Source organism: Chionomys nivalis, chromosome 5 (assembly GCF_950005125.1).
Source record: "Chionomys nivalis chromosome 5, mChiNiv1.1, whole genome shotgun sequence".
NCBI classification, from domain to species: domain Eukaryota; kingdom Metazoa; phylum Chordata; class Mammalia; order Rodentia; family Cricetidae; genus Chionomys; species Chionomys nivalis.
Genome location: NC_080090.1, coordinates 70,288,812 through 70,301,038, shown reverse-complemented (window position 1 = coordinate 70,301,038; position 12,227 = coordinate 70,288,812). Strand labels below are relative to the sequence as shown.

General features: G+C 41.5%; 1 protein-coding gene across 1 annotated transcript in view; it reads right to left on the bottom strand.

Moving 5' to 3' along the window:
- Hmcn1 (hemicentin 1) overlaps positions 1-12,227 on the bottom strand; it is a 456,088-nt gene that overhangs the window by 41,935 nt on the left and 401,926 nt on the right. The window contains exons 83-89 of the mRNA XM_057769675.1: positions 10,115-10,328; positions 8,419-8,553; positions 7,498-7,688; positions 4,552-4,633; positions 3,054-3,323; positions 2,451-2,621; positions 2,160-2,330 (exon numbers count right to left, since the gene is read on the bottom strand). Of these exons, the coding sequence (XP_057625658.1) occupies positions 2,160-2,330; positions 2,451-2,621; positions 3,054-3,323; positions 4,552-4,633; positions 7,498-7,688; positions 8,419-8,553; positions 10,115-10,328 (1,234 nt within the window). The remainder of the gene's footprint in view (positions 1-2,159; positions 2,331-2,450; positions 2,622-3,053; positions 3,324-4,551; positions 4,634-7,497; positions 7,689-8,418; positions 8,554-10,114; positions 10,329-12,227) is intronic.

The window sequence follows — 12,227 nt, the reverse complement described above, 5'->3', positions numbered from 1 at the left end:
TGCTGAACATAGAGAGAAAACCGATGTTTATTTTAACACAGTAATTATTAACAACCTTCAGCCTTTCACTTCATAATTTCCTAAGCTGACAATGGAAAACAAACTCTCTAATTAGATATTGACATTTCTTCTTGTTTTGAAACAATGCCGTTACTTTAGAGACTAAAGCAAACACTTGATGTTTTACTCCTGTTAAAGACTTCAGGGCAGTGGGCTTTGTCTGCCTGTTAATTTTTTTTTTGTTGGTCACAGGCAGCTGTGAGCCCATTCCACCTTGTCTGGAGGTCAGAGACTTTGAGCTTATTTTTGTTCTCGCAAAGTTGTTAACAACGGGTGTGGTTACAAACGAGAGATTCTGACCTACCTGAGGTTAATTAGTATTTTGAGTGTTGAAGTAGACACGCCCCACCTGGACCTAAGGTGGGAGAATTCAAGTCTATTTACCTTGAGTCGTGCTAATGAAGCCTGTTGCCTTCCCCCTTCCTCTTTGGAGTGAAATACACAAACATGTGGAAGGGTAAACAAGGTGAGTTCAGTATTCACCATAAGCCCCTCTCGACGCTGGCCTACGTTTCCGACTCTTATTTCTCCTATATCTCTATTCCTTTTGCTTAATAATTCTAATCCTCACGCTCCTACCCTGGAACGTATGAGTTCAGTCAAAGTTGGCTTTTAACAATTTTTTTTGGAAGATTGTTGTAATGCTCAGATTATATATAAGATTATATCATGCTCAGATCAGTCCTTTTTTTTTTTTTTTTTTGAAATACAATAGAAATAAAACCAAATTCCTGGTAAAGTATCCCTGATCGAAGCAAATAGGATTGGGTATCACCTTAGCCTGGATTCAAATATTCAATTCCCTTTTACTAACTATGCAAGCTTAGTTAATGAGTTAGTTAATAAATTCCCACGGTTTTCTAAATTTTTCTTCATGTACCTAACAAGACACAATATATAAATTAACGATTGTCTTTTTTTGAGTGATCTCTATCTTTTTTGTTTATTCTCTCTCAGTTTTGACCCACCAATACTCTCTTTTGAGTTTACTCAATACGTTTATCAATGTTAAAATTACTCTTGACTTAATAGTCTCTTTATAGTCAATAGAAAATTTCATATTCTATCCAATCAAGGGTTTAGAAATTCAAATGTCTTCAGATGAGAGTACATAATGAACATGGCCAAGAGTCTAGAATGAGCGAGTGAGTTCTTACTAGCCCTTCCCCTCTTCTACTTGAAGAGAAGGTTTCCTACGAGGTTCACAACAAGGACCTCTGGATCCAGTCTCCTTGACTACCTCCATGAGCATGTCACCCAAGCTACCACTGAAGTGCCCACCTTTTAGACTCAGTTAAGACAAATACATGTGACAAACTCATAGTTATTTCTCAGAAGTTGACATGAGCCTCCAAGAGGCTTCTTCCCTCTGAGGTCGGAGATTACAAGGCCTCTGTGAGCCACTACTTGCCTGCGGTCATTTTTTTCCACACATGGGAAGAATTTAATGGAGAATTAAGCCAAAGAGAAGAACAGTGGAGATCAGAGATGGAAAACACACCAGCAGAAGCACTGGCCAAATACTTGCATTCAATTATATCTGAAAGAAGAATCCTCTGTTTAAGTTTGACTCTGTCACTTGAATCTCAGAGAGGCGTGGAGTACGACATCAGTAACAAAAGGAGCACCAAGCAGATGACATGGTACTCATGGGCAAGGTAGACGAATAAGATGGTTAACGGGAAGCTGTAAGCAGGCTCCTCGCCATCATCACACTTGCTGGCAAATAGCTCATTTCCTCTTAGCTCATTTCCTCACTTGCAAAAGGATGACTAGATTAGATATCACCTGAAGTCTCCAGCATCTTTTAAATTTATGAGTTGATTATATATATATATATATATATAGTTTCTGTGTATGATCAAAACTACTCCAGGTGCAGAGCCCCACTTTCCTGCTTTGTGAAGGGAGATATTTTCCTGCAACAGAGCCATTTCCTCACAAGGTTCTGTGTGAAGCAGGAAAAGAACACAAAGAGTGAACATATTCCCAAAGACAGAAGACATAATACCATTTCCCAATGAAGGAAGAAAGGATCTTAACTCCAGGATAGGAATTAATGTGCAAAAACTTGGCTGGTGTCAAGGCTGGGTCCTCACCTGGGCAAGGCCTAATGTTACACATGATGGTTTCCACCGCATGCCCCTCACATGACCGCCCGCCGTGCTGAGCCGACGGGTTACTGCAAGTTCTTGTCCTGGTTTGGTTGCCATGCCCACAGCTTCTTGTGCATTCTTCCCAGAAACTCCATTCTGACCAGTGACCATCCACTGCAGGAAGGTGAAACCGTTACACCACCAGGAAAATTCAAATGGCAAGCACTAACCCCAGGGACAGCCCAAAGGTAGGGAACAGAAGTTTGAGTCTATTAAACACCCATGGAAGCATACCTGGACACAACTTCTTTTGACAGTGTCTTGTCTCTGAGTCTGACCCCTGGCATGGTCTGCCACCGTTGGCTGGAAGTGGGTTGTTGCACTGTCGGCTCCTCTTTTGGACGCCTTTTCCACACGTGACACTGCAGGGCCTCCAGGCAGACCACAGAGAAAACCCACCATGCACTGCAAAGAAGACATTGCATTGTCCCAGGTTTGCAAGTCTAATCTCATTGAAGTCACACACTGCATGTAGAGTTGCATGTGATTGCTGGGGAACAGCTATGGAAGATTTCCTTTAGGGGTAAAATTAATATCTAGAAATAAGGGAATAACTCAATCAGTTAGATTCCCTCTTAGATCCTCTGCTGATTCATGTAGTCATGGCTATGGGAAAAATAAAAGATATATATACATATGCACATATATGTCATATACATATTTTTCTGAAAGCTTTTGCTTAGTTTTGGATGAAAATTTACCTTATGAATGATTATGAATTATCAATGATTAGCATGGCACTTGAAGACTCTCAACTGTGTTGCTTAAATCTCATTCATTGATAAATCATAAGGAGACTGGGTATCTGAGCTGTCTCAGGTTCTGCTTCCTACTTACCTTGAACTATGATGGGCACTCTGACAAGGACAGAACCCATCAGGTTTCGGGCTACACATTCATATTCAGAGGTATCTTCCTTGCGAGCAGCAGCGATGTACAAGGAGCTGTTAGACAGCACGGTAACTCGGTTATCCCAGGGGATGGGATGCCCTTGGCGGGACCATGTGATGGTTGGCTGAGGTTCACCGGTTGCTTGACAGTCCAATACGACTCTGCCACCAGCATCCACAACAGTTTCCATGGGTTCAAGAGTGATAATGGGAGGACCTGTGAGGAAAGTAGATAGTGGCTTTTAGTTGTGAAGCGGCTATGTTAATATTTTATCTTATAAGATGTGGTGACTTTAGTTTGGAAAGAATGATAGGGCTTTGGACATTTAGTAGTATAAACTAAAGAGAAGAAATGATGGTTGTGGGGTTTTGAGTTGGGCAATAAGGTTTGTGTTTGGATAAATGATAACACACAAACGGAAGAAGATCTGATGGGAGGCAGTGGGGGGTGGGTAATGATTTGTCTATTTTTTAGGACATTGACCATGAGGTGTCTGTGGGACACTCACATAAACAGGCCTAGATGGAAGGTAGATTCAGATGTATTCACATAGAAATCTCAAAACTGAGATGCTGGTGAGGAATGTGGATCTGTCTTTCATAATTGGATGAGATGGCTTCAAAACAGAAGGTGACATGGTAAAAAGATGGTAAGACACAGAAAGCATATGAGGGCACTGAGAGATGGGCAGAAGGCTCCTTTGAAAATGATACAGAGAACTGAGCACCAAGGAATCAATGGAGAAGAAACAGGAATCCTAGCAACAAAAGGAAGGAGTTTCGGGAGGAGGGAGAAGCTATCAGCATCTGGGCAGGAACAGCAAACCCAAGTGAAGGTCCTGGAAAGGACCAGATATAAAAGGAGTTGAATGCAGCTGCAGGCAGGATGCTTATCTCTGTATCATTCTACATGCCTGAAAACTTAATTTAGGGAGGAAGATCTCAAACAGTGTTTTGAAAATTGGGAACGATCATTTCAGCAGGGAGAAGATACCTCCATTTGGTGGAGATAGAGCTGGTATTTCTATGACCAGATGCTTGACCCAGGGAGTGGGGTGGTCATTCACAAAGTTTTCAGTGCATGCTAAAGCCTATGCTTCTCTTTCCCCCAGGAAATCTTGGTGCCTTTGCAGCTGAACAAATGAGTGGAGGGCAGCAAGGACCATGGGGTGACCACACAGTGATGGGGAGGCTGAGCTAGGAGAAGGCAGACTTCTCAATGACACTCTGGCATGGCGGCGGCCTATTTTATATACAGAAATGTGCATTGCTATCTAAGTGTAAAACAAAAATGGAAGCAAACATGTTTTGTTGTAATACTTATATGCTAGTGTTTTATAACACTAGCCGCCAGTTCACCTTGAAGCCCTTCTGAGCTTCGTTAAATTACTCTTTATTTTAATACATATTTTTCTTATTATTGGAAATAATAAGAAACAGCTTACTCTGCAGAGTCAGGCTCATGCTGCGCTCCACCACCCCAGCCTCGTTGGCAGCCACGCATGTGTAGTCGCCAGCATCTTCATTCTATGGGAATAAGTGTGACAATGAGAACAGAGCTCTGCAGGGCTCGCCACTTTCTCAGTGCGATAGTTCATGTGAAATCCCAGCTAAGGGAAAGCATTTTAAAGAAAATAGACAACCTCACCTATGTCTAAGCTCATAGCTAGGCTGACAAACAAGAGGAAAAAGAGGAATGGGGAACAAAAGAGAACTTCTAAACTTAAAAATTTGCATACAGCCGGGCGGTGGTGGCGCACGCCTTTAATCCCAGCACTCGGGAGGCAGAGGCAGGCGGATCTCTGTGAGTTTGAGACCAGCCTGGTCTACAAGAGCTAGTTACAGGACAGGCTCCAAAACCACAGAGAAACCCTGTCTTGAAAAACCAAAAAAAAAAAAAAAAAAAAAAAAAAAAAAAAATTTGCATACAATATTGAGTATTAGGAAATCAAAGTAAATATAGCATCATTTTGTTACCACCTCTTTAAAATCATGAAGGAGAAATGTAAATGTGATGGTTATGTCATCTTAAAATCCATTAAACCAGCCAGTACAAACGAACCAACATTGACTTCTTTCTAACTTGAGTTTTTGAAAATGTATCAAGCTGGGCTCCTAGGGAGTTTGAAATTAAGGAAAGTGAAAAATGACTTTACATGTAATAATACATCACAGACTTCCATAAATTTGTATGTGTATATATATATATATATATATATATATGATACAGAAAACACGTACTGCATGATTTTACTTATTTTCAGTAAATAAGTAGAGGTGCTTATCTTGAAGTTTCAATATATTATCTATATGGAAGTTTCTAGTAGGCAGCTGGAAATGGGACTTGGAAGTCTCAGGGCTGAGGCTGCATATTTAGGACTATGAAGTTGTATAACTGAAAGACTTTGCAAGAACATTAACAGTGGGATTTGTAGTCTTGAAAGCTTGAGAAATAGTAATAGTTGAGTGGAAGGAAAAGGCACCAATGAGGAAAACTGAGACTTAATATGACATCAGTCCAAACAAGAAAAACCTCAAAACTGAAGTATTGACCAACAACAGCTAATATGTAAAAATAAGGAAATAAAGCTTGAGAAAGGTCCATTTGACTAGGTAATAATGTATTTTAATTGTTATTTTAATTAAGAATGAAAGAATCTTGATGGAGGAAGGTCATTGGTTAATTAAGAAAGAAACTGCTTGGCCCTCATAGGTTAGAACATAGGTGGGTGGAGTAAACAGAACAGAATGCTGGGAGGAAGAGGAAGTGAGCTCAGATGCAGGGCAGCTCCTCTCAGAGCCAGACACGATGCAGCCAGTCGCCAGGTCAGACATGCTGAATCTTTCCCGGTAAGCGCACCTAGTGGTGCTATGCAGATTATTAGAAATGGGCTAAATTATTATGTGAGAATTAGCTTAGAAGAGGCTAGATATAATGGGCCAGGCAGTGTTTAAAAGAATACAGTTTGTGTGTTGTTATTTCGGGGCATAAGCTAGCCAGGCAGCCGGGAGCTGGGTGGCAGGAATGCAGCCTGCTGCTCCTTCAACAGAATCTAAGGGCTCACCGGGTGTGAGTTAATGAACTGTTTATACTCTAAAATATTTAGACGAATCACTTCTTTACATTCCTTTCCTGAATAATGAAGCACTATCAAAACCTTATATATGTGTTAGTTTCCTGTAGGTGGAGGCTGCTCATTTCTTTCCTGACTGTTCAGACCTGAATTAATCACTCAGAAACTAAATTAATTACAACACTGCTTGGCCAATAGCTTAGGCTTCTTATTAACTAACTCTTCCATCTTAAATTAACCCATTTCTGTTCATCTGTGTATTCCCACAAGGCTGTGGTTTACCAGGTAAGGTTTTGTTCTGGTGTCTTTCTCCTTTGGCAGCTACATGGCTTCTCTTTGACTCTGCCTACCTTTTCTTTCTGTCTCTGTTCTGATTTCCCACCTGGCTTTATTCTGCTAAATCATTGGCTAAAACAACTTTATTTATCAACAAATAAAGCAACACATATACAGAAGGACATCCCACATCAGTTTCCTGATAAAATATACCTTGTAATTTACTTATAAACCATGTCTATAAATTTTTAGTCTTCTTGTTCTAAAACAGATTTGAGAAGTTTAGATCAATGATTAGGAAAAAGCAACAAAATAATCATATTGCCTATATTTATTTGAAAGAACAACAGCATCAACTTGTATTATTGCTTTATTGTTTCAAAAGAGTTTAGTTTCTGGGTGAAATAATATTAAACATATCATGGGACACTGTTCATCCATAATAAAGGCTAGATTCCTGTTATTTGTGACAAGTCAGATGGAACTGGAAACCATTACGATAAGTGACACACATCAGGTACAGAAAAATAAGCACTGTGTGATCACACTCATAGAGGGAATTCACAAAGTGAGAGTAGAATGGTGGTTGCCAGAGGCTGGGGGAGTGAGGAGGAGGAAGTGATGGGAAAAAAAGGATGAATGGGTACTGGTTATGATTAGTAAACATGAAAAATTCTGGTGTTTTATTGCACAGTAAGCTAAATGCAGATACAAAGCAAAAAGCCAGAAGAAAGGGCTTTAAAGATCTCCATCACAGCATCTAATAAATGTTTAATATAATTAAAACATTTTACAATATACACAGATTGAAACACCTCATGCTATGCTATTAATAGGTACATTTTATTCTTATATATGTTAGAACATGCATTCCAAATACTTAATTTTAATTAACAAATTAAAAGAAGGAATACACTAGCTTAGATTTCATGGCATGCACAGGACTATAGAAGAAATTTCTCTTCTCTATGCCCACCTATGAAGGGCGCTGACACAAGACATAGCAATGTAGATTGTGTCAACAACTACAGTGAGACTTACCACGGTGCCATAGATGGCCAAGGAGCCATTACCCAGTTGTTGGATCCTGTGGTTAGTTTCTATGTCGGCCCCCTTTCGGCTCCACTGGATGGTTGGGGCAGGGTCTCCTCTCACCTCGCAGTTTAGGATCGCATTGCCGCCAAGTGGTTCAATCCAGTTAGAGGGGTAGTCCCCTTTGAAGACTGGAGGCTCTGGGAAACACCATAAGACAGGCAGGAGAGAAAAGCTGGGGCTGAGTTCCTGTGTGACTTTTGACCCACATAGCCATATAATTTAGCACTGAGGGGAAAGCTACTTTGAATTGTCATGGGTTTTCGTGAACCATAACTCATTTGAATCCCCAGGTAATATTATCAATTTCAGTTCTCATACAGGGACAGACCACTTCATGCCAATGACCTCCTTATTTACCCTTTTCTTACTTGGTGTGTGCTGTGCACGTGTGTGTCTGTGAACATACGTGTAAAGGTGCTCTTGTGGTTGTGTGTGTGTGCAGCCCAAAGTTAACGTCATGGGTCTTCTTCAACCACACACCACTTCATGTATTGAGACGGAATCTCTGTCTTAATCTGGAACCCACCAATCCTAGCTGGACTCCTTGCCAGCTTTCCTCTTGATCTCTTGTCTGTCTCCTGGGTGCTGGGCTTGTAGGTGCCTGACACATCTGCCTGGGCTTTTCATGGGTTCTGGGCATCCAAACATGCATGCATTCTAATTCCTGAGGCGCAAGCACTCTACCACGGAAACATCTCCCCAGCCCCTTTCTGCCTGTGAGCTGTTTTTGTTTTTTACCCTCATGAATCTATACATGTTTGTGACATTGGAATAATAAACTGCAGTTATGTTGTATTACTTCATAGTGAGGAAACAAACTTTCATTATGAATAAATCACAAAGCGACCATGGACCGCTTTTACCCACCTTTGACGTAAACAAATCCAATCGCTTTCACAAAGCCAACGCTGTTCTCGGCTGTACACACGTAAGTACCCGAGTCCTCCGTTGACACCCTTTCAATAACAAGTTCACTGTGTCCATTGACACTGTCAAAGTGGGCTGAGAAACAGATTAGGAAACAACACAGATGCCTCTCAGTGACCTAGGAAAATGTCACAGCAGCGTAATATTTTTCAGGTTAGATTTATGGGCCAGTCAGCAGCTGAACCGTAACCGGACAAGAGAGCCCTTGCCACACAGCCTCCCTCGAGCTGTTTACTCTGTCTATAGACACTCGTTTGAAGAACCCAAACAGCCCAAGGAACAGGAAGAGAGAATGAAAACAAACACCTCTGAAAAGCATTTTAAAGTGTCCCTTTCATCTCAGCCTGTTGCTTAAAGGAGGCTCACGATGGCTCTGAGCTTCAAAACCCTTTCCTGCAGAAATACGGCCTTTTCCATTCCATTTATCTCACCACCAGTTTTCTTCCCAAACAATTTACATCAACGGTGGGCACCCCTTTTTAGTTGTAATTCAACTGACTTGGCAGGTTGTGGGAAGTCATGAAAATATATCCCCGGTAGGTAATAACAACATCATGATCAAATCTAAAACAACTTAAACTTCCCCATAAATCATACATGCTGAGGATGTAAATATTTACAAAGAGGCTATAATATTTGGATGAGAACTTTATACGAGCATGCCCATCTTGAAACAGCCCATACCAAATAAGTTGCCGCCTGATTATGTATGGCTACCTTGTGGGCATTCTCTCACTTAGCTTTAAAGAACTCATCCAACTGTATTAGGTGGGAAAGCAGGTTTAAAACTGGAAATAGCAGAATTAGTATTTACCTGGAGAAAGACGTTCCGATTCCTAGACATTGCTTTTCTTTACCAAGGCATAGCATGCTATTACTAAGCTGATGTAGTTGATGAATTCCAATCATTCACATAATTCATTATGACAGAAAAATCTCAAGCTGTTATGCTACTGCTTCCCTAGCAAGGCATTTGGTAGATGCAGGCCAGAACTCAGAGGACGGACAACTACTCATTTCTGATAGTATCTTTATACTCATTACTGCAAGCATCTTCCGTGATAAAATCAAACAAGGTTATATATACACATACATGCATGTAAACAATGAAAAGAAAGTTCTGAATCTGAAAGAGAACAAGAAGCGGTATAGGGGAGGGTTTGGAGGGAGGAAAGGAAGGGGAGAAATCATGTAATTATATTATAATATCAAAAATAAAAGAGTCCACACAGGTAAATAGCCATGTGTCCTCCAGGGATGAGTGGTCTGGGCACCAACAACACCAGAATACACAGCGGCTACACATTTGCTGTGTCGATTAACCTCTTCTTTTCTGAGGTTAATTCACACAATGCGATGCACTGGTACTGTGTTCTGTAAGGTAAGTGAATGTGCAAGTCTCTAGCAGCAGCCCCTTAACCCACTGATGAGCAATGCACGGGGTCCTTCAGAAGTAAGTTTAGAAGCCTAAGATGCAACACTGTCTCCTCTGGGGGAGATGGTTGTGTTGTTGTTGTCAAAAGTTTCCCTTGTATCCTAGAATGTAGCCCCTCAATGACCTCCAAGAGGATGTAGAGACTGGGCCACGCTGCTGAGTGGATGCATGCACTCAAATGGGAAGAATGAAACCACCAACCTGGAATAATATTGTTGTTGAAGGTCCATGTTAGTTTGGGCAATGGGATGCCGGTGGCTTTACAACTTAAGCGTAGCTGTTCTCCTTTATTTAATGACAGGTCTCCAGGAAGTTCAGTAAAGGTGGGGAGGGAATGAACAGTCAGCGTCACAGCGTGTGTATCTTCACCAGCGGCATTGGTAGCAACACATGTGTAGGTGCCAGAGTCCTCCAGCTAAATAAATACAAGTTTTCCAAGTGTTAATGCATTACAACCTCCCGCACAAAATACAGTTTCAGCACTTCTTCCCCCAAGGAGCGTGCTTACCTAATGGCAATTTAAATTTCCATCTTTTAGCATAAACCACCAAGTGAGGTTTTGCATACTGTAATTTGAAATGTGTGCATTTAAGCATAAAACCCATACCACACAGAAGTAGAACAATTATTTCATAAGATCTTAGAAAACACCACAAGGTCTGCTGCTCTGCAATGTACTAAAGGAGAAAGAACCCTAAAAGGTGGTTGGCATCTTGATAACATGGTGGGCCTTCTGGGTAATGGGATCAGAGACCAAAACCATCAGAGGACACGGTGGGATGAAGGCCAAGTTTTCTGTGATTCTGGAGTCTCCCTCGCTGAGTCCTGTGCTCACTATACTTGACATGTGGGCAGTACTGAATTTGAGTTTGAGTGTCTTCCCTTGGATATCTCTCCGATAGCTTCCCAGCTAACACCTGGCTTGCTTTTTCTCCATCCATTCCTGTGGTTTCCCCTTAACATCAATGTCTTCATGCTCACTTGAGAGGGACTCAGTCTTTGGTTCTCTTTTAGCTTTGTCCTGCACTCAGACCCTTGAAAATCTCATCTAGTACCATGGCTTTAAACACCACTCACATGCTGATGACTTCCAGCTTCTCAAACCCAGATTTTATTTAAAAATTCTAGTCACAGCGAACTTGTTAGGATTTCTGCTTGGATAACCAGCTGATATCTGTTGGCTGCAGGTGCAGCAGGGGAGGCCAGGGGGTTGACATTGCTCCTTCTCTTGCCATTCACCGTCATCTGCATTTTCACTGATGGCTGTTTTAGCCTCCCCATTGCTCAGACTATTGGACTCATATTTTTGAGTCCTCCTTTGCTTTCACCTTCTCCAACACTAACAAAAAATCTCCCATAATGTGCTGACTTCAAAGCGTGTGCAGAACCCCAACTTCTTACTCTGCTAACATTCAGCCATGAGTTCTGCCATCTGACTTCTGACCTTCTTCCTACACCCTTCTGCTTCTAACCCTGCATCCCTGCTGTACCTTTTCATCACCATGACTGTGCTGGCTAGCTTCATGTCAACTTGACACAAGCTAGAGCCCTCTGAAAGGAGGAGACATCAATTGAGAAGATGCCACATAAGATCCAACTGTGGGGCATCTTCTTCATTAGGGATTGAGTGGGGGAGGGATGAGACTATTGAAGTGGTGCCACCACTGGGTTGGTGGTCTTAGGTTCTAGAAGAAAGCAGGCTGTGCAAGCAAATAATGAGGAAGCCAGCAAGCAGCGCCCCTCCATAGCCTGGGCAGCAGCTCTTGCCTCCAGGATCCTGACCTGTTTGAGTTCCCGTACTGACTTCCTTGGATGATGCACAGTGGAAGGATATGCCAAATAAACCCTTTCCTTCCCAATGTGCTTTGGTTGTGGTGTTTCATAGCAGTAATAGTAACTCTGACCAAGACAATGACTGATTCTAATTCTTCAGAAAGACAGAGGAAATAATATCATTCCCCAGCTGAAACCTGAAAGGAATTCTGATTTTCACCATGAGTAGGAAGAATCCTTGTTTTACTGTCTCCCTGATGGTACCTGGAGAGACCTCCAATTTCCTCTGATTCCTTTCTCATGCCTTTCCTTGCTATTACCGGCTGCCAGTTTCTCAAACATACCTGGCACATTGTCACTTAAGCTCTTTGATGTGTCTCAGTGCCTAAATAAATCAAGTTGCTCAATTAAAGAGAAGGTGCTTAATAAATGTGAGATGAGTTAGCTGAATGTGTCTAAATGCACTGAGGTTATGTATGTATTACTGATATTTTTACCCTGGCCTAAAATATTAAGATTTTTTAGCCTGAAACTCCAAAGA